General features: G+C 42.2%; 1 protein-coding gene across 1 annotated transcript; it reads right to left on the bottom strand.

The window, feature by feature from the left end:
* Window positions 1–10803: 10803 nt before the first annotated feature.
* Window positions 10804–21594, bottom strand: tsr1 (TSR1 ribosome maturation factor). Its single transcript, XM_039824164.1, has 15 exons — window positions 21399–21594; window positions 19836–19939; window positions 19518–19746; window positions 17849–17983; window positions 17245–17696; window positions 16636–16780; window positions 15944–16131; window positions 13299–13522; window positions 12990–13149; window positions 12769–12879; window positions 12535–12667; window positions 11691–11807; window positions 11374–11514; window positions 11187–11261; window positions 10804–11103 (listed from the first exon to the last, which is right to left on the bottom strand). The coding sequence occupies exons 1-15, from the start codon at window positions 21514–21516 to the stop codon at window positions 10925–10927; spliced, it is 2511 nt and encodes an 836-aa protein (XP_039680098.1). The 5' UTR covers window positions 21517–21594; the 3' UTR covers window positions 10804–10924.
* Window positions 21595–23715: the final 2121 nt, after the last annotated feature.

The raw sequence follows: 23715 nt of genomic DNA, 5'->3' as shown, positions 1-23715 counted from the left end.
TGCTAGCTGTCAGATAAATGGAGTGAAGTTAAATACAGATATGTAGTGGAGTATAAGTCTAAAGTAGCATACAATGTTGAACACATTACAAGTACCTCAAAAAGTTTACCTAAGTACAATTGAGTAAATACTTTGAAAAAACGACAATGTTGTAGCCTAATAAAAAGAACTGTCACTAAATCAATTGCACTTTAACCTGTCATGCAAAAGAAAAGATGCCCTTTGTTACGTCATCATGTATGCCAGTTTTTTTGTTGTGACCATCACTTAAGGCTGGATTATTTCAATTTATAAGATAAAAGTAATTGAGAAAACATCATGAGCAACTCTGAGTCTGTATATTGCTGCTAACTGACTTCAGTGTCTAAATAGTGTCAGTGTTCTTTTGTACACTGTATTTAGCAAGAGTCATTACATTTCTATAAACATGAACACATATTTAATCTACTGTTAGATTATGTGAGACAGGCCTGTGTGGTTATATTAAACCCCGAGCTATCATAAGGTGTTTGAAAGACCGCAGATTGAAATTGATGAAAGTACTTATTTCCCCGTCGCTGAGGTCTCTTAACAGACAGCCGTGCCGTGGTGATCCAGGGAAACGCCAAGCCCGCTGAAGCCTATTTATGTTTGTTTTGATCGCAACAGCAGCTGACAATCTCATAATGCATGACGGGTCTCTTCCTCCTGGAATTATCCGAGTTCAAGGTGCTGGTGTTTGATTGAAGTGATCCGAGCCACCCCGAGAGCCTGTTGGATTTGAGGAAGGTATTGTCTCTCGCTTCCATGTTCCCTTGATGAACTGTTGATAACCTCCCAGAGAGAGGTAGGCAGAGCTGTGCAGGAGAATAGATATGTTTTATCAAGGATGTGACGCCGTGTTTCGATTCATGGTCCAAAATAGTTGTTTCCACTTAAGGAAACACATAGTGATGTCACATGCTGCATGTCAGGTGGGTTAGGTTGAATTTACACAGCAAAACAAAAAAAAACAGTATAATTATGGCTGGTGGTGTTATTCAGCAGTGCCGTGCCAAAAACTGCATTTCTGCCCTACTTGTATTTATCTGATTATAAGCTTCCTTATTGGCTTCAAATTATTGATGTATTGCACTTGTTTTTTCCAAGATGGCCAGGGCTATTTGAAAATGAAGACATTGGATGTGAACACTTGGATTCAAAATATATGATGGATTACATTATGCAGACTTGAGGTTTGCCAAGAAAATGTCTGTTACAAAATGCATTTTATTAAGCTGATCGCTCATTACAGAACACAGATTCCAACAAATCAGTGACATCTGTGTGGTTATTTGGTGTAATTGGCAGTAACTGTGCACCTACAACAGCCTCGTAACCATTAAATAACACAGGCAAAAATGATTAAGTGCAACGACATTGCCTCAGGTTTTTACTCAAGACAAACTATGTCACACAGCTTTCTGACTTCATAGGGGTCAAGGGTCAAAGCCTAGATTGTGAGTAGTTTACAAAAGCCTCGTAACCAATAAATAACAAACTTTCCTGCCACATGTTGCTTGGACCTCCGCAACAACACAAAATGAGAGGGTTACAGCCAAGAATAGTAGCTTGTTTTGCTCGTAAGAACCACACACATTGATGTGTTGTCTAATAGTGAAACCAGCACACAGCTAGAATAGATAGGTATGGGTTAAAAGCAAATAAAATAGTGTTTATAGGTTAACAGTGGCATGTAAAGTTTGTTTTATATAGTTTATATTAATATATTTGAGAGAAGGAAATAGTTGATGATACTATACTATAGAAACTTATGTTGCTTAATTTCAAATGTCTTTGTTTGTCTCTGGGTACAGCTGTTGTCTTCCCAGACTAATCAATCAGCCTCCAGAGGCCTGCGCTGGACATTAAACTCCAGCCTGTTAAAACACTATTTAACATACCGTAATCGGGAGCGCAGCGAACCTGAAACGCTGAACTTTTAATGAACTGAAAAAGCCTCCAAATTTCTGGTTGTAAGCAATGATTCAATTAAAGCAGCGAGCGCTGAGCCCCAAACACAGCCCAGGGAACCCATCCCAAAGACCGTGCATGTGTACTTCCCCAAAGACCAACACTCAGTGAGGAACCAGAACTGGAGATAAGGCAGGCTGGACAGCTAAATCCCTTCACAGTCTGCTCTCACCCTCTAAATCACACACCTTTCCCACCATTTCTCCAAGTGTGAGCATTTCAGGTTTTACATGTGATATACATCTTGCAGAGGCTTTGTGGATTGGATGTGGAAACACAATGGGGAGGTGAATACTCTGAACGACCGTAGCCAACTTTTTCAGACATCTGTGAGCAGATATGCTGCAGGGTCACCATGTCTCTGAGGCCAAACCATTGCGTTTTTTAAATTACGTTTTGAGTGACGACTACGAATCATTTCTGTCTGCCGGCACGGACATAGGAGACGGGACAATAGACAGGACAGTCTAAAAGTAATCTCAACACCTCGGAACAGACCATCTGAGTGTAACGTCCCACAGTTTTTCATCTACTCACACAAGGCCCTTTAGCTCTCTCTTCTTACTTTCTTTCATTCTTATAAATCATCCCTCTCTCCTTTCGTTGTTTCTTTCTTTCCAGCGGCCACGGCCACACATATCTCCAGATGCTTGCTGTGACCGCCCCACCATAGCAGACACGCCCCCCCCCCCGCCTTCCAGCTTCAGATTCCCTTCACCACCAAAAATTGAACGGTAGGCTCAACATTTACACACAGACCTCTCTTAATTCATTTTAATGAGCAGTTTTGCGACAGCTTTAGAGCACAGGCGTGCAAGGCATGTCATTTGAACGAGTAGAGCTGTTGTGTGCGTTTGGTCGCTATTCTAGTTCGCCCATCTGCTGGTGATGGACAATTAACGTGCCATGCTTAGAGCCAGATCAGGAATACTTGATTTATTTATTTTTTTATTTACAAAGGAAAACATTTATAAATGCAAAAATAGTTTACCATTTTTTATTCCCCAAATATTGTTGCCTATACTGTATATCTGTATATCACCCTCAGCTGGGTGGTATATGAATGATATTAAATGGAAAACAATATGACAACCATTTTTACAAAATAAGGAAATACAAGATGCTTATTGACTTCCTTAGATGAACTACACTACCTCTCTTGTCTCTCAGAGTGATATCGATATTCTCATCTAACTCGCGGCAGGACGGCAAATGAGCATATTTTTCGAAATGTCGAACTGTTCCTTTAAACCAACAATGGGTACAACCGGGTGCATCTCCTCATTTATCACACTGATGAAGGTAAGATAGCTGAATACAACTGAGGAAGACCGCATTGTATTTTGAAGTTGTGCAACTTGTTAAATCTTGGTGATATTAAATTTAAAATAGTGTCATATTTGAAACTGAAGTTAAATAGAAAAGTTTGACTTTTCATAACAGGGGGACAAGGACTCTCCTTTGGTCTACCGTACGTATCAAAAAGACCGTATACAATCTTACAAGGTCCAATTAGTGGCTGTTCTGGAGCTTTTGATCGTATCACAGAATCTTCTTCAGCGGATGAAGTTTGCCCAGTTGTCAAACTGTACTGTATTGTCATGTAGTTTACATTTTTCTTTTTTTGTTAGCACTTTCAGGAAAATAAGGAAATAAAGAATTTAAGAAGACTGTGTGATACGACTGACCAAATGGACCCTTTGTTGAGATTGTTGTGTCAACTGCTGTGTCCAAGGTCAAGAATAAACTTTTTTTAAGAAGCTGTAAACACAACACTGGGATATTATCACCTTTTAAGTTGGTATGTCAAACTGGACTGGAGTTGTGTTTCTGGCCATCTGATTCATTTGATGTCAGTCCAATATTCATTTTCCTTCTAGCTGTGGTCTAGCTGGCTCCTTAGCAGCTACTCCACTATGTTCACAAGGTAGTCGTCAACTTTGTATAGTTGGTTTGTCGAGCTTCTTGCAGTATCCAAAAATAATGTTGGTGAGAGCAGCAAGACTGAACCAAAACTGTAAAGTTGCAGCCAGAAAAGCAAATCAATGAATCGAAAGATGCTAAAACACATCGTTAAGTGGAGAAACTGCAAAGTCGGGTGGTCATTCTCTGTCGGTTTATTACTTTCACATACAAGTAGTTATGGGATGTAAAAATATTGATTATAGCCGCTTTAAGGTTTTGGCAACTGATCACAGCTCAAATACCTGCAATAAGATGAAATGAGACAACTAAACCACTCTTTACCTCACAGAACATGTTATTGATATTGAATCAGAGAATCCTATTTAGCAGCATGGCCTGTTAGCTTAAGTCCTGCCTACTTCTGCTCTACAGTGTGAGTATGTGACTCTGTTTAGATGTGCGTATCTCTCTCTGCCTGTGTGTGTAGGCCAGTCCAACAGGCGTCTGTGCAGCACATGGCTGTCCGATGCACGGTCTCTGCTCCCTGGTCTCTCCTCATTAGCCTCACACAGTGCAGCCGTTCCCCTCTCGCCCTCTCACCTCCTCCCCCTCCTCTCCCTCTCTACCTTCCACTCACAGTACACACAAGGGGAAGAGCGAACCTTTTGTTTTTCTGTGTCCGACCTGCGCCCTGTTCCAGCCCTCCTCCTTTTCTCTCCTTCTCCTCTCTCTCTCTCTCACTGACTAAATCTCTTTTCCGGCTTGATACTGCTGAAAACCATATGGTGTGTGACATCATCAGGGCAGGATGCAGGGAGAGGGGAATGGTAGAGCAGGGGAGAGATTGGCTTGCCAGGTCTCTGTGCAGTGATGTCAGCAGAAAAGCACTCTGGGAGGCCCATTGGGGGGTGAGAGCAGAGCAGGTTGGAAATTAGTATCTTTCTACATATATATATGTGTGTGTGTATTTAGATTTCACTCCCCACCTGGATAATCAAGGGCTAATGGAGGGAGAGTAGAGAGGCAGCGTACACCTTTAAGGAAACCTTGATGTAATTTGTCGACATGTCAGGTCATTAACTTTCCCTATTGTGTTTTGTGCAGGTGCTGTTGCAACACTTTTCCAAAAATGTCAGAATCTCCATCAGAAGGATTTCAGTAAAAGTTTTGGGCCATCTTAAGATGTCTTGGTCTCATCCTGTGATGCTAACGAACTTCTGCGCATCATCTGTCTGCCTCGTCCTTTTAGTCACTGGCAGTCCCAATCTGCTCACCAGGCTTTATGTCTGTCAACCTCCCTCTCTCCCTCCCTCCCTCCCTCCCTCCCTCCCGCTTTTGTTCTCTGGGTGAACTCTGCAGCTATATGTGAGATTCTGGTCTCCATACCATCACTACCGAGCCATCCAGCTCTCTATCGGCACACACACAGAGATACACATGACACTCAGTTAGCCCCTCACACAGTCAGCATCTCTCTCCTTCACACACAAACACACATGCACCAAAATACCCATCCCCTCTGATTAATGGCGGAGCTGGGGAGGGTGCCAGGCAAGGAGGGAAAGCATTAGACGAGAGAGGAGAGGAGGAAGGAGAGGCTGCCGCAGCTGTGGTTTTGGAGTCAGTCTCTGCACCCCCTTGCTGCCCCCTCTCTCCATCTCCTCTCTGGCTCCTCCAGGGACACACGCCTTGGCCAGGCCCCAGGAACCTGGGAGTCAGGACCAGGCTAAGGGGGAGAAAAAAGGGGAACAAGAGAGGGAAGGAAGGATATCACAAAAGAAAGAGGAAAAACAGAGCTGACCTAGTACAAATGTGTTGCCAGGCAGCACCTACATAAACAGGAGAGTGCATGGGATGTTCCTCAAGGGTTTTTTACGGGCAGAGAGGTACAAAGCATCATATTTCCAAAAATACTTGATCCTGTCAAGGTTTGTTTTACTATGTGATACTGGTGCTGTCACTTGGTTTTATGTTGCAACAAAATCAGTACTCCATTTTCTCAGTCGAAAGGAACTACATCTACTCGAGTACTATTCTTAATTGCGTTTTTGTGATAATAGCATTTAAGTATTTACTTTTTTGCATGAATTCATATTTTAGTCACCGAAATACAACCAGATAATTGTATTTTACTTTTTATATGCAAAGCACTGCACAGAGCTAACTTGAAAATCCCTGACAAACTCACTCTTTCACATTTAGCAGGCTGCAGATTCTCCACAGGGAGTGCTGTTTGGTACTACCTCCATCAGTTCGTGCCAATATGTGCCACCTATAGGTGCAGTTTAGATCTGCAGATGTAGACATGTCAATGATTGCCTCCTACAGGCAAGGAGAGTAGAATCTGCCACAGTTTTAACCAAGGGGGTAAGCGAGCAACCGGAAAGCGTACCTCCTATGGGGAGTTTCTGAGGCTAACAAGCCATCACCTTCCGCTAGCATTCCATTGACTCCCAGTCATTTTGGCGTCACTTTGACAGCGAATAACTTTACATCTGAAGCGTTTAAAGACTCTATTTGTTCATTGTTTATTTCTAAATCAGCACGACGATGTATAAAAGGCTCCATTACCTTGTATCTCACGTTATGGCCATGTAGCAGCCGTTTTAGTAAAAAATAGGCTAACAATTGTGTCATCACCACGCAACTTTTCTGTCGCACAGTAGAGAAATTACTGTATAGTCAGGAGAAGCTCGCAGGAAATCGGGGGGACGTGGAGGCATACAGTCAAGGGAAAAGCCCATAGAGAGTCCATGAAAATGTTTGGCTCCTGCTCCTACGCTCATGGACAGCTCCTACTCACGCTCTCCGTCTCTGCAAGATCGGGAATGATTGAGATTTCTCTTGGCACAGCTACCAGAAGACGTACAACTTTCAGACAGGTTGCTCACGTCACATCTACATCTTCAAGTTCAGTTTGAGGCTGCGCAGTAACAATTCAGCCATCACCAGAAAAGTGCTTCTAATAGACTTCACTGGTCTCTGTCTAAGTCTGTGGCGGCGATGTGTCCATTTCTTTCACTGTCTATGGTTTTAACACTCACGCCACCGGCAGGCAGTGAGTTTTACAACTGCAGGGTTTTTGCAGGCAATTGTACTTTAAATAAACTAAGACTGAATCTGCAGTTTAAAAAGTGTTTTGGGCGTGTACAAAATGCCAAAGTGTGGATCTTAATGTACAGTATTGAAGTATTAAGTACCTTAAATGTAAGTAATATGACTATAAGCAGAAGTTTGGTTATTCATATCTCTTTGTGCACAGACAGTGTGAACAAAATGCCAAATTGTGGATCTTAATGTACAGTATTGTAGTATTAAGTACCTTAAATGTAAGTAATATGACCATAAGCAGAAGTTTGGTTATTCAAATCCCTTTGTGCACGGACAGTGTGAACAGTACTCTCAACTCTGCCAACAATCAAACACTCACTGCCCTCTGAGCAGTTGACTGCAAATTGCTGCAGTGAATTGTTCATCCTCCAGCATCAGAACACTGCAGTTGTACTATTAAATGTGTGTGTGTGTGTGTGTGTGGGGGGAACGTGATTTTCTCGGAAGAAGGAGGGAATCTGTAACTTTGCCAAAAGCATTTTCGGTAACTTTATTCCACAATCCATTGCTACTTCCCAAGGAAGATGTGGAATGATGAGGATGGAAAGAGAAATGGTAAAAAAGTGGGTGGATAAGCAGCATAAGTGAACAGACACCTGATGAACACTTTTGCTTTACACGTGGCTGGCTTGCTTCTCCTTCGTAATCTTGTCAAAAGCACGCGTAATAAATTCAGCATTAATGCGTACAGAGGTGGAAAATTCCCTTGTAACAGTGACGATAGTGTGATTTTTCATGGCTGTGGGAGGTGTCTACAGAAGGCTCATCCTTATTAAATGTGAGATAAGCTTATCACCTCTCCGCTTCATGCTAAGTCTTATGCATTAACCCATGGCTCTATCGGTAGCCTGACTCGACATATGCAGGGTGTTGAGGTACGCCTGTGCGTGCTTGAACCCAAAGTGTGATCCGCTCACCCCCACTGCCCTGCTGTCCTGGGTTAGTGTGCATTTAAGTCCTATTCTCTCTCTCCTCTCCCCCACTACTCTCAGTGTTTTATGGGCTGTGTGCTGCGGTGCAGTGACCTCCCTCTCACCCCGGTGCCACCCAGCCGGTGCAGGATTCAGGCGCGCATGGCCCCTGCCAAAACCCCATAGCGCCACATCTGCAATCCATAAACGCCAGCCACTCTCACTCTCCTACTCCCTCGCCCACACCGCCTTAGACTCTCACACTCCTCCATTTCACTCTCTCTCTCTCACACTCTCTCACACACACACACACACACACACACACACTCTAAACTTTTTATTTCAATTTCCAAATTCTATGCATCCCCCTTTTTTGCATTCCTCCGACTGCTTCCTCCCACCACTTTGAGTTTTATTCATGCTGAACATCAACTGGCTCTTCCCTTATCTCTCACTCCCTCACTGCCCCTTTTCTCTCCTTCCGTTTCTCTATCCACATCCAACGGAAAAATCTCTCACCCATTATATCTTCAGTGGGAGCCAACTGAGTGTGGTGGCAGTGAACTGGGAACCACAAGACATTCCTGATCCAAGCAAACAGCACTAAGTCACCAGCGTTGATGTCTTCTGACGGTGGCCTGTGCCAAACACACACTTCACTTATGGGCTGGATTCAGTCTTACCACGTCGCAGTTGGTCCCCTAACAGCTAAATGTTTATCTGTTTCAAATTGATAGTGTCAGAGAAAAATGTAGTGTGTGCATCTAAACCCAGTACCATTTTTGTACATGTGTTACTTTAAGAGCATTCTCCATCAAGGGGGGTATTGAATTCCCCCTCCCCTTGCCTTGAACTGCTGGCCAGCAGAACACCCCTCCCCTCAGCCTTAACAAGATGTGTTCAACACATCACTGTTGCTGTGCCCTTGCCTTAATACATGTTCAAAAAAAAAAACTAGCAAAGTAGGAAATAAATTGAGTGTTACCACAAAACTGTCCAGAGCTCCCAGCTTGCCCCCCATGGGCAATGGGAGACATTAGTCTTTCTCGATTGTATTATCTTTTTTTTTCCCTTCTACTTTTTGCACACAGTGAACTTTTGCTCCCCTTCGTTTCTTGGATCATGTTCTCCTCTCCATCCCAAAGTCTTCACCTTCTGGTTTCCCAGACATATTGGCATGCCTCTGTGGTGCGGTCCCAACACAGCCCGAGGATGAATCACGTTGCTGCAAGCATGCAAGAGCTCAGTTTTATGATAAATACTGCAATTCATAAATCAGTGTTTTCCTACGCAAGAAAGCATGGGGCAGGGAAGGACAAAGCATTTCATCTTCAGTTTGATAGCAACAGAGGACCTGATCTGTGTGTGTGTGTGTGTGTGTGTTCAGGTCAGGGCCAGACCAACGTAGAGAGAGAGCGAGACTGATCTCATGAAGTGGCATATGTATGACATGCCAATTCGTATTCCATTTTTGGCGTGTTATCAAGACGCATACTCGATTTTTAGTGTGTTTATCAACGCCGTTTGGCCTCCATTGACTTCCATTACCTTGCGATTGCGTGTGAATTTATGCCGTAGCGAGTAGTATGAAAGGGCAAAAAAAAACAAAAAAACACAGGACTTTCACCCAGGAGAGCAGTGATCGTGTCCCGTGTGTCACGTTTCCTTTGTGTCCCGCGTGTCCCGTTTCCTAAACCCAACCCTGTTCTTCTTTTCCTAAACCCAACCCTGTTCTTCTTTTCCTAAACCCAACCCGCGTGTCACGTTTCCTAAACCCAACCGTAGCTATCTTCTTTTTACTAAACCCAACCCGTCCGCTGTGTACGGCACTCAAAATATGTACAGATAACGCGCCACTTGGCTTTAGAAAGTGGCGTGTATGTTTACGCGATAACACGGCAAGTGGCGTGTATGTTTACGTCCGCTGTATACAGCGTAGACATACACACGGATAGCTCAGAATGCATACAGATAACACGCCACTTGGCTTTAGGAAAGTGGGCGTGTATGTTTACGCAAAGTCATGATGTCATGTTGGAAAGCAGGGTATGCGAAGAGGTGTATACTGCAGTTAGTAAGCAAAGTACTATAAATAAGTTTGGGCCCACCACTTGTAAGTTCTATCAATGAATCACAAGGTAGAGGAAAGTGTAGCACGAGTGTGTTTGGAGAATAATTGTTTTCATTGCTGTATTTCTGCTTTAACACTGATGTAGTTTAGGTGGTGCCATGACGCTCAAATGGGTTGAGAAGTCTTGTATTTTGTGCTTTTAGTTGTTAAAGTTCATTGCAAGACTGGTGATTAATTAGGTCTTGGTAGCCTTTTTTGTAAAGCCCACTGAGGCATGTTTGCGATAAAAGATTATATAAATAAATGAACCTGACAGCTGTTATTTGTCAAAATCTTAAAAGGCAACACGTCATTGATGGAGATATGGACAAGCATTTTTGCTTAAAAGTACAACTTGGGAGTTCTTTTTCCATGATTAAAGTTTCTCAGATATCACAAACATTAACTATATAACGATAATGCCCCAGTTAGTGCATTCTAGTGTAGCTGCAGGCTTTATTAACCCACATCTGCATGACTTCAAAGAGTTGCCAGCATAATGGGCTTGATACATGACGAATGTAAAAACTGTTATTGACCTGCCGGTCGCTCTGGTAACAGCCCTCATTTAATCATAAAGTACTCAACACACAGACAGCTATGTGTTCAGTGGCGGTCACTCATTCTTGACCCATTTTAAACAAAGTAGAAAGTTGCTCAACAAAGTAGTGGAGAAGCTTTATGAATACTTATTTATCGCTGCCATCTAGTGGCCGAAACACACTCAGCCGCAAATTTGAGGCTTCATAGCAAAATGGAACATGGAGATACTTCGAATTTTTAAGTTATTTTTAATACACGTTACACTTCTTGAAAAGGTTATGTGATCACACTGATGTAGAGTATTTCTCTTCTGTTAATACATGTCCTGTGTCTTTCTTGTGTTGTCCCTCCACTATTCCATGTCCAAGTCGTCCATCTCCACAGTGGCCTCTCTCTTGACCCAGGGTAAAGACAACGGCACGTAGGGGTCGTATGTCCAGCGAGGATACACTCTCTTGTACAAATTCATCAGGACAGTGTCTTGCGAGCGCATCTGATTATCAAATACACACTTCATGTGACCATGTGTTCCTGGAAAGATAAAACATGCCAGTCAGAATTATACAGTTAACAGACCGCTTCTGACACCTAATTTCATTTTTAAAATGTGTCACCTAAAGCCTCCTTGATGTGGCCCCTCCGACCCCACTTTGTCCGCAGTTCCACTGGCTTGAACCACATGATATCATCTGCCACAGAAGGAAACAAAAGAATGGTGAATCGTGACGCTTAAGGCCACAGAGAAGTCAAACGTTATGTAATATTCTGCAGTCATGGTGGTGAAAGTGAACATCCCCTTACCCCTGTTAAAGAACATGTAACGGACAACCGCAGAGCGCCGGTTAATTTTGAACGGGTGTCCGCTCAGTACAATCCTCTTCAGCACAACACGCTGAGGGTCACAGCTGAGCAGACTTCCTGTAGCCACCAGGTCCTGGATGCCTAGAAAGACACAGAAACAAAAAAACCACAATACCAGTGCAGGATTAGCTTAAGTGGATAATAAAACGGACAACAGAATGGATGGTCAAAAGTAAAAAAATAAAAATAAGGCAGCCAGACCAAATGACAAAAGAAATCTACATATTTTCAAGTATTCAGAGAACTTTTCGTCTCACCATCGTTCTTTTGTTTGAAGAGCAGCACTCCTGCAGGGGGGAAGGTAATAGGAGCGTACACAGACACCACGTTGGGGGCATCTGGCCTGAGGAAGCGCTCCATCTTATGCTTGTCAGCTAGAGAAGAGCAGAGCCGAGTAGAGCACTCAATACATGTTTACGACCGTTTTATCCAGCAGCTAAATCGGTTTCAGACCACCTGCTTCTACAGTCATTCTGCTAATGCATTTTTCAATACAAGTAACAGCAAATCGACAATGCTATCCAACAACGATACTGTTCTAGAACCAGAAAAATCAAGCAAGACGCTGAACCCACTGCCTTCTAAGTGACTGTACGCGGCTTTAAATAAGGGCATTACTAAATTCCTAGAATACCAAAATTGTGTTCATCATCCCCAGCTTTTGGGGGGGGATTTGGTGTCCTATCAAAGTGGCAATTATTACAATTAAATGTCAAAGTCAGGTCAAAATAAAGTGCCACAGCAAAATTTATTTAGGTGTTTTTGCACAATTGGTGGTTTTTGGTGACATAGTGAGTCCTTGATGGTCGTTCAGTGGATACCGTTCATTGATGCTAGTTGCCTCTGTCGCGCCAGTTCCCCTGAAAAGAATTGATTTAGGTACCAAATCTAACTGTTAAGTTGTTAAAGCTGGTTTGAGTGAGTCATTAATATGTGGTAGTCAAGTCATGGGTTTACCAACTTTGTGTAGATGGGGTCATTTATATATCTCTCAGTTGTTCTAATGCATGTATTTAGGGGATTTTGTTTCATTGAGATAAGATTAAGGTTAGAATAGGAGTATGTTTAGTGGCATGTTTGCTCAGTTAAAAGTTGCTCTACCTGAAGTGTGCTGAGAGAAGATAGGAGATGCCCTGAACCTCCGAAATCCACAGTGGAGCACCAGCTCCTCTTTAGATTTGATGGGCTCTGTATTGCTGGGGTGTCTCCTCACCAGGAGGTGCATCACTGACATCTGTGCGCAGAGGAGGAAAGGATGAGGTCAGAAAAGTCAATGACAATAGCACTGTACTGTCAGTGTGACTTTGTGTCAAATGGACTGTTATAGATTCAGACCTTCTGTTCATGGGGCAGGAGAGACACCAGCATCAGAGGTCTGCCTGACTGGACACTCTCCATCACAGAAGAGGGCACGTTAATGATGTGCAGCGTAACATACCAGCCCACCTGAAACAAAAGGGACGGCAGAGTCAGTGAAGCCACAGATCTAAGATTGAAAAAAGTGCATTTACGTCTACAAAGACAGACACTCTTTTTTTCTTTTCTTTTTTTTTTACCATGGCGCCCTCTTCCTCTGCTGCAGCCTCAGCTAGCACACGGCGGCGAGTGCGTTCAAAGCTCTGGAACTGGAAGATGCGAGAGTAGTTGAGGGGCAAGTTCTCCATGGGGTCCCAGGGCGAGGCGCGGAAACTTTTGAGGCCTCTGTACCGCTGGAACCTAGACGGAGGACGGCAACAGAATGAAATGTGGCAATGATCAAACTGTACAAAGAAAATTCTTATCCCAAATGGTTTTCATTCTAACCTAAAAACCAACAACACTTTCATATTTTTTTCATCATCCTACATAGAAGAAGCAGAACTGACCTGATTCTAGCTGCCACGTCGAGGGGTGTGTCCACCTCATCAGGAAACATTTCATTGGCTCGAGCCTCACGGTAGCGTTTTAGGCCTTCCACTTCTGCAGCCTCGTCAATGTGCTCATCGTAGCGCAGAGCTGTTCCAGTTCGCTCTGTGGAGCACAACTCTTCCACCTCCTCCTCTTCTTCTTCTTCTTCTTCTTCTTCTGAGACACAGCCTGAACCTGGCTCCTGAGCAGAGCATACAGTACAATGTGCTTCAATATGCAATAGCTTATTAGCTTCCCTGTCCCCTTCTACTGTAGGAGACTATTAGCAAAATTACTTTGTGACAGAAGCTGCTTTCTGACCAAGTAGATACAGGAACGTAGTTATAGGAAAAGTCCACTTCTAAGCAGATCTACCAACTACTCTCCCCCAAAACCGTTTTTTCCATTTGCATAGGGACTGGTAGGAGGTGTAAGGGAGTGATGCAAGCACGGCAACGGTCTTTATAGCGTTAAAATCAGAAAACAAATACACCAAAAAAAGTATGAACTAAATCTAATGTATATAGCATATTTGTCCTAATTTATACAAGTCTCTTAGAGGACGACATCTAAGAGCTGTACTGTATATATCTCAAAACCTGGATAATACAAACTAAAGTATTTGCATCACCAGATACTATTAGCGGCAAGATTTCTTTTTTTTGTAAACTGGATGAACTGAACCTTTCACTTTACCAGCACCGCTAGTGGCTGCCACTGTTCAAATTATGAGCCATTACCTAAAAAATGTCAGTGTTCAATTCTTTTGCACATACAATACCAAATCAAGACAGACGTAGATGAACGGGTTGCTAGTGTTGTTGTAATACTGTTGTTGCACTCCTCTTATGTTAACTGTATACATTCACAACTTCTTTTCTAATTCATCAAGGCAGCTTTTTGCCTCCCCATTCGCTAAATTACAGTCTCAATATTTTATGACCAGACGCACTTGTTAGGAACACAAGTGCAGTCAAAGAGATTCTAAGTATAGAAATTGTATTATAGCCAAACATAAACAAGACTGACCCAGCCACAATACAAAAAGTGTTTGGAGTCTATGTGTGAATGTGATAAGGAGTTGCCAGAATTCTAACTATCAACTATGGGAACCCCTGGTTTGCATATATTTAACCCTTGTGTTATGTACTTCCGTTTACTTTGTTGAGAATTGCTCTCTAAACCCTGTCTCTTGTAAAGTAAGTAAGTAAAGTTTATTTCTAGAGAACATTTAAAACACAGTTTAAGCTGACCAAAATGCTGTACAAAAAAAAAGCACTAAGGTGCTGTATTAACCCTTGTTTTGTCAAACAACACAAGGGTTAAAAGTTTGTGCTGGTTCAGGTGCTTCTACAAACGACTGTCTAGAATGTTTCCAGACATTATCTCAGACAATATCTAGAAATTCCAACTTCCGCGGGCCATAAATTTGTACGAGTACATAAATCATCAAAGAGGACATGCTTTAAAGTGCTCCCTCAACTGGCAAAAACAGGCAGAGCCAGACACATGAGGGGAAAGCACTCTGCATGGGGCTGATTCACAACCTTTCCAACATCCCTGCTGCAATAATAATAATCATTATCATTTGAAGTACCCTTTTCCCTATTGTTACCGTCTCATAAATACGTATTCCTGTGTTAACGTCGACATCAAACGCATGCTAATAACAATCACAGATCGTAATGAACCCATTGCAAAGGGAGAGCCGCCCCCACCCTCCCCCAACTTCTTTTCAAGCAGAGCTGGAAATAAATAAATGGTCGACCCCTCCCTTCGTCCAGACAGGAAGTTGTGTTCACAGGGCAGGAAGACAGGAGGCTTCTCTCGGGACTCCTGCTCCAAACACTATTGTTGTGGTGAGCAGCCTGGCACTACAGGCCAGAGACAGACACTGAGAAAACAAACAGTGCCTCTCAGTTACGAGGTGCACTGACCGCGGGTCACGTATGCACCGCTCCGGGCCACTCGGACGCGTAGCTTCTCCGCAGGTTACTGTCCTCGTCAGCCCCCATTAGGCGACGTTGTCGGACTGCAGCCACACAGTTGCTATGACAACAAGAAGCAGCTGAACAAACTAACCATCTTGTGCTGGAAGTATACATTGAGAGATAAACTGAGAAAACAGTAAATTAACCAACAATACTTGAGTCATTTTTATTTATTTTTTATTATACAAAATATAATGCTGAATATTTTGTAGACTCCAGCTTCTACAAGGTGAGGGCTTGAGCATTTTCTCTAACTCATAATTATAAACTAAATTCCTGTTGCTTTTTTTTTTTTTTTGAGAAAATCGACAATTTGATAATGACAGCTTGGGATCGGTGAACTTGCAGTTGACATTCGCCCTTATTTTTGTCTTTACATTTATGGACAAAACTATTAACTCATAAAACAAAACAAGTGAGTTGACGGCGTTCACTCTCTATGCAATCATGCTGCCTTTTGAATTACCAACGAACCATGAAGAGAGAAATGGAAAAGGAAATGATTAATAAATCGGGACTGAGCTTCCTTTCTATGAACCTTTCTGGTTCAAGTCCGTTCAGGGACATCGTTTCCACTCACCTCTTCGCTGTCTGTGATAAAGGCTTAAAATGAAACACAAAAAATGGTGTACCTGAGAGATATTGTCCTCATCCTCTCCATCCATGGCCTCGTCCAACATGTCGTCATCGTCGTCATCTTCCTCGCTGCTTTCATCGTCTAGCGCTCCATTCTCCTCCTCGTCTTCGTCAACAATCCACGAGGCCTGGTAGTCGGATGTTCCTTTGGGGACCTTCATCACACGTTTTGTCTTCCTGGCCTCTAAAACCCAGAGGGAAACATTTAGAGTCCTGTCTCGTTGGCAGTCCCATTTTAATCAAGGAAGGCATTTTGGTACACGGACATTATTTTAAGTCGTGTAGGTACAAAATGAAGGCAAATCAAAATATTGCAATGTACAGTTTTTCACTTTGCTTTGAGCCAACTGAAGGTGACATGGCAACCACGTTCGAGTTTGTTCTGTAAATCCCTGGTCGTGTTAATCTATTAAACTGACTATAAGATCATGTGTGTGGATGTGCACGGTGTAATACCAAACTGTAATGAAAAGGAAAATGTGGCAAGCCAGCATCACTGGTACAAAGTTTCCTTGTGACTTCTCTCACAGTGATAGTTTGGGGTTGATCCCAGTACGACAGGATTGCTCCAAAAAACTAAACGGGTTGCTCTGACACACATGAGGCCTCAGCCCCTACACTGAACAATTCTCTTATCCTCATCTCAACCACCTCAAGATGCCATTATGTGTGCGTTCGGTTTCTGCACCTTCAGCTTCCAGAAGCTCGGTTTCTGTTGGCCACGTCTGCTCTCCGTCCATGGGGTCCACCTCAGCCTCTGCCTGCAGACCCTCCCTGCGGGATGGGTCCGCTTTCATGAGCACCCTCACTGGGGCCTCGCCTTCAACGCCGTCCTGTGGGGAAAACGCAGATGACTGAGGTAAATGGGAAACGTTAACTTTGAACTAACTGCACAGACAATCCAAAGCAGAGTGTTAAAAGTCGACTTGTCCATCCAAGGACCATGGCGGAGTTTTTGCACGGTCAAGCCCACTTACTATCACTCATATTGTGAGACGTTTACATTATTTTTATGAACAGCAGAGAGTTTAACATTGTTGAATTGCCTTTGCCATCTTCCAGTCAGCCACTCTTTTAATTCACTAAGCAATAGGACAATCGGATACTTGAATTCGCTCAAGTATCTTGCCCGCTTAGGTCATTTATTATAATCAATATCATGACTGCTTTAATTGTTGTTAAGGTTATGTTTTTGCTGCATATTAAGAAAGTGCACATTTGTGTGCACTCCATTATTATGCAACAGAAACATGACATTGACAAAAGTGGTGACTCACTGTGATGTCCCTTCACCTACCAGCATGTCGACATCTCCCTTGCCAGGCTTTGTTGGTCTGGCTGTTGTTAAGTTGAGGGGAAGAGGGTCTGATGGAGCATCGATCTGACTGAGCTGAAAGTCTCCATGTCCACTGATGTGCACCAGTCTGTCAACTTGTAGAGGACGGCCACGGACGTACCCAGAGACACAGAGGGTGCCCAGGCCAGTGGGACCACTGCCGGTCCCCTCAGCAGGGCCGTTGGGCGTGAAGGTGACTTGCTGAGCCACGAGATGGGAACGTCTGGAGCGGAACCCGAGCTTTCTCTGTCTCTGGGTTCCCAGGTGTCTGAGAAGTAGAGTGGCATCCTGCTCCGAATCAAGAGGGAAGAGACGGGCTTCAGGGAAACGGATCTCTGTGATCTTTGACAGAGCTCTCCTGGACTCAACCTTCTTCTTCACAGGAATGTCAGACAAACCCTGACACACCAGTGCTACATGGGGTGAATTCAGGGACAGAGAGATGAGCGCTTAGAAAATGTGCACCATAAAAATCTGACATTATGCATAAAATCTGCTGCAACAACAGTCTATCCCAGTGTCACTGCTAGAGAAGCTCCAGCAGTGTGTTCTGGTTTATACCCACCGTGGCTGGGGAGGCCCTGGGCAAAGAGGCTGGACAGACAGTAGTCTCCATAGCTGTCCCAACCTTCAGTCGAGTCCAGCACAAATACAAGGCTATCTGCAATCTTTGCCACATCCAGCAGGGAGTGTATGTCAGCTGTCCAAACAAACCATTTGAGAAGCTTCAGAATGGGACAACATAATGCTCATAACAAAAGACAAAAATGGTACAAGGCACATAAGATAGTACAATCTACACAAGATTTTCATTTACAGTTTAAATTGTATCAATGCCAATATACCGGACTGCCCCTTGGTATTTTGTATTTATATTTGAATGAATACATTCATCACAAAACAGGTTTTAACTGCATTTAAAAAGGACCCATGGGTAGGATTTAGTGACATCTAGCGGTGAGGTTGCAGATTGCAACAGCTGAATACCCCACCCTTCCCCTACCAAGCTTCTAAGGCCAGTTGTTCAAAACATTTAATCTGGATCAAAATTATCCGGATTTGGAAATCCCATTTTTTGCTATCCAGGATAAGTTAATCCGTTTTATTTTTATGCCGGTTTTTCAAAGCAACATTGGATTGGATCACCCTTATCCAGATAGACAGTTTTCAAGATTACCAAATCCGGATTACCAGTGCTCTAAATGGGACAACATATCACAATGTGGGCTACCAGCTATGTAAAGAACAGGTAGGACAGCCAACATGGGGTCACTGTAAGTGTTTCTTATTTTGAGACAAAACACAAAAATAACATAACCATCCACTTCCATTCATAATTTCTTTTATGACCCCCTCATCTGAGTTACAAATAAAAACAAATATAGATTAACAAATATATTGTGGATATTTTGAAAATGTCTTAAAAACAAAAGGCTAAATGTCCAACAGTTTACAAAATAAAGACTGTTCAGGGTTCTTCTTCATCTGAGGAGGAGAGACCAGCATTTCCAAGCCCTGCTTTTAGGAGGCGGATCTGAAGTTTGGCTTTGGTTTGCTGCAGTTTGGTCAGCTTGATTAGTTCCTCTGCCAGGACGATCTGTGCTTCGGCTCTTTCACTTTCTCGTTTAGACATGGGGACAAGATCATTTCTATTTTTACTTTACTATACTGAATAGCTTAATTGGTAGCCTATGTCTACTTCATCTACTTTATCACTGTTACAATGGTTACACAAGTCAAGTGCAAAATATAAATAAAAGTATATACACTACATGATACAAATGTATTATTTGACCAATTTTAAAGTTTTACTACATTTTCTTCCTGGAATCCACCTTGGAATCCTACCCCCTGTTGGGATCAGGATAATCCTGTTTTTTTGGATCAAAGTTATCCAAATCCTACTGACAAGTTTTGAACAACACAAACTGAAGGTTTGATCCAGATTAAAACTAGGATTGGATTCCGTAATCTAATCGGATTTCAGAATCCTTCTTTCCCTTTTGAACAACCCATTTTCAAGATTTGATCCAATCCGATAACCAAAATCCGATCAGATTACCGTTGAACAACTGGCCCCTAGTTATTATACAATAATGAAAACTAAAGTATTAATATTATATTCCATGTCTGCCAATAGATCCCCCTCAATGCTACACACTGGTCCTTTAACTCAATCAATATCAGTTGAATTTAATTTTTTTTAAAAGCAACAACTGTTCAGTATCACTTACCCGTGCTGTGGCTGAGGAAGATGAACCTTTGTTTAAAACGAGGCAGAAGCAGCCCAAAACTGTCAGCGACACCACTGATGCACCGCTCCTGATGTACGACACCCCCAGTACCCTCTCCACGTAGCAGTTTGGTAACAGCCCCGGCATCGACGCCAGCATGGAGGGACACCACCGCGACCAAATGAGGAGGACCGTCCCTGCTGCCGAGACGTCGCTTTTCTGTCAGGACCTAAAAAGACAAGACACGTGGAAACTCTGCAGCACAAAAATCAGGAATTCTGAGTAGACTTTTCTTCGTGTGAAATAAATGAAAAATACCATGTCTTTCTTATTCCTGCGTAGCTGGTTGGCTTTGTGCCTTCTGTCCATCCTCTTTTGCTCCTTCCTCTGTTTTTTGGTAAGGGCCGTCACTGACACTCTCCCTGCGAGTCAGGTCAACACGGATTAATTACCATGTTGTGCAAGATCCAAGTAAAATGGTAAATATAAATGTGTAGGTGCACACTTTCAAAGGCTGATTTGGATGCTTTATTGAGCGAACCTCATACTATTTGCACTGTATGAAAAACAAAGTGCATAAGAATGCCTGAACTGTTCACAGTACGAACAAACCACAGCCTTGCGGCTTAGAAGAGATCTTCTGGTACAATTTATTGTAAACCGATCTTAAAAATATACCATGTAACTATAAGCGGTCAATACATCTGCAGTAGATATGTGAACAGTGCGCGAACAAGAACGGCTTTCTGTAGGCTATTGAAGTTATGAGTGATGTCTACAATATCTTTGCTGCTGGGTGAACAATATATGAAAAACACCTGTCGAGTTCAGTGCGATCCAAAACAACAGCCCTGCAACAAAAACTGCCTTGACTTGGTGAGGCTTTTAATGTTACATTTTCTTAAAAACTCTTAGAAAAGCATTGATTCGATGATGGATCATTTTTATGGCCATATTTCAATCAACACCTCAACTAGTAACAACAAAAACTGAACCTGAAAAGGGATAGTTTCTTGTTTACGTGACATACAAATCAAGGATAAATACTAAACTTAGAGATGAAGACAGATGGCCATTAATTCAGATTCTGTGGAACGAGATGTTGCGGATGCAGCATTATACTGACTCTCGTATTTATAGTCTACAATATAGAGGTGTGAATCTTCACTGATCTCCCGATTCTATTACGTTTATCATGTCAGCGATTCAATTCGATATCTCGATGCATCACAATGCGTCAAATAAATTTTTCTATTGAAGCCATGTAGAATATTTAATTCATAGCTTTTCAAGCTTCAAAAACAAAACATTCTGCAGTGCTCTAAAACTAAATAAATTAGATACATAAAATACAACTTAAATTGTAAACAGAAAAAAATCGATTATGATCCTGCCGATTATTGATGCAGCATCGTCCATGTCCACAATTCGATGCATCGATTATTTGATTAATTTAAACACCTCTACGATAGTACATGCATGTAAAGTTGTGAGGTATAAAACACTCCATTGAACATATTGGAATAAAATAAAAGACGAACAATAGGATGACGACTGCGTCTTCTCCCCTGAGGAGCAATGATTGGTCCCCCGTGCTATAAAAGGTCATGGGTCAACCGGTTAAAAAAAACAAACAGCAGTTTAGTTACCAACGTCAAGCGAGACGCTGCACACGGTCGGGCGTTTTAACCATAGACAGTATATAACGCAATTGCTTACAAGGAAATAGTTGTTTTACATATAACGTTACCCCATTTTCTAGTTAACTGATGCCACCCCAGAATCCACTAGAAACTCAACACGTGTGTTTGCAGAGCCGTGGCCACAGCCACAAGCTAACGGCAGCTGTTGGGTAACACTTTATAACTCAATACGGCTTACCTTTGTTCTCTCTCTCAATTTCACCTTTCGTCCGGTGCTTGCCATGTTTGTGTCCTTTATTTTTCTGTTTATATATGCCGGGCCTATGGCCCTGTTGTTTTTCCTCATTCGCAGCCATTTTCACCAATGATTTTCACACCATGTGGAAAGGGAAAAGTGCATGCGATTTACTTCCGTACTTGCACCGGCGTCATGACAGAGGGGCGTGTCTTTAGGCTTTCCGGAGAGGGTTTTCTTCAAAATAAAAGCATACGTCAACTCACGATCATGTGGACGTTATTTCCACAAACCAGTAAGTAAATGTGGTGAACAAACTTAAGATTTTTCAGGTCACATAATCAGGAATGATCTAGATGTAATGATGACGACATACAGCGCCAATGTTGCAAACTGTATGCACAAGCCACTAAAACAGCCCTTTTTGGAGAATATACAGCCAACAAAATGAAAAAGCTTCAGGTGGCATTTAATAGTGCATTGAGAATCTTGATCCTCTTCTTTCCATCTCTACAGCTCCCTCTCTTTCCTCACTTGTTTACTTCCAGGTCAAAAGTGAGTGCATTTTGTTTAAAGAGAAGCTTGTGAACTATAAAACTGGATAATTGGTGGAAAAAAAGTTAAAAGTTGGACCCAGGTTAAATCATTATAGAGTGATGAGAAAGAGGAATAAATATCAGATGATGATGAAAACAGAGGATGGATACATCTTTTTAGAGGTGGGTTTGAGCTAACACATCATATAGCCTACAATATTATTTGTGATCATGTTTATTCAAATGTATATAGGTTGTATTGACAAGAAATTTTAATTTCTATCGTCATAGTAACTTTGCTGTGAATGTGTCTTTCTTAAGCTTTAGCAGCACTTTCTGTAGAATAGCTGCAGTAGCTCATATATAGAATATATTAGGCTCACATTTATCTTGATTTGTGCTTAAATTGTATGTAGGCCTAGTAAATACAGTAATATAATTGCAGTATTAATTTATTCAAATTCAATTGAATGTAACTGTATTTCAGACACAAAGGTCCATATCAGTATAAAAACAATACAATAAATACAAGGACAACAACATTTTTGTTGCAATTTGTTCCAATATTTCCAAAAACAGGAATACCTTGTGGCACTTTGTGTAGGCTCAGATAAGCCGATTATGAGGACATTGTTTTTTTTAGCAGTTATTGACACATACGTTTGTACATAAAATTCGTCAACATGGCATTAGGTGGGAACATAAGTCACAAACATATGACTTGAAAGCTAGGAAAACATTAAGGAGCCCTTGATGCAATCACTTTAGCAAAAATTGAGCTTGTAGCTGCCTGCTACACCTGTTCATTCGGAGAATAGGTTCCTGTCATAGCAGCGTCCTTAAGTTACTGCGGCCTGGCTGTTTGAACTGGATCCATAACTAAATACTACATCAAGTATTTGGCGAAATCCAAAGTTGTGTATTGGTAGATCTCTCCTTTTTTTGAGGGATTGGCTGGAAAAGGGAATTGTTACACTGGGGCGATCTGTATCTCAGTGGCATATTGAAATCATTTGAGGATGTGGTACAGCAATTTGGAGTTTCAATTTTTCAGATATTTGCAACTTCGCCATCTGTTAATGGGGATGTTTTGATCCAGTTCTTCAGCCCTGAAGGAACCCGAATGTTTAGATAAGGTGTTGTTGAAATATGGAAAAGGTCATGAGGCTTCTGGGTATTATTTTATGCTTATGCAGAACCTGGGGGATGGAGCCTGAACAGCCCTCAAGAAGACATGGGAAAGGGATCCAAAGTATTACACTGGATGATGAGGAGTGGGACAGAATTTGTAATTTTTAAACTATGTTATGCGATGTGGGGGTGCTTATCTGTTCTATTGGACTCCCTCCAGATTGTTTTAACTTTGTTTGAAAGACACACCAAATTGTTGAAAATGTAAGACAGAGGATGGGCAATCACTTCATGTCCTATTGTCCTGTGGATAAAGTCCAGGGATTTTGGAGTGGGATACATGATAACCTATGTCAGATTGCAGGGACCCAGGTTCCATTCGACCCCAGATGTGTTCTATATGGGTCAATCCTAAACAGGATGGATAAGCACATAAGAACCTGGGTCCAAACTAGTTTAATGATAGCCAGACAGATTCTTTGAGGATGGAGGAATGAAGGGGTGCCGTCAACGCAAGGGTGGGCTTGTGAGATGGCTAGGGTGGCAGCATTTGAAAAAAGTCATCTAAACAGTTTGCCAGATTGAATGTCTACACTAGAAAATTTCTGGAGGGTTCCTAAGAAGCCATACTGTGTGTTATATTATGTTTTGGT

This window comes from Perca fluviatilis, chromosome 2 (assembly GCF_010015445.1).
Source record: "Perca fluviatilis chromosome 2, GENO_Pfluv_1.0, whole genome shotgun sequence".
Lineage (NCBI taxonomy): Eukaryota > Metazoa > Chordata > Actinopteri > Perciformes > Percidae > Perca > Perca fluviatilis.
The sequence above is the reverse complement of the archived record's forward strand: the minus strand, read 5'-3'. Positions and strand labels throughout refer to the sequence as shown.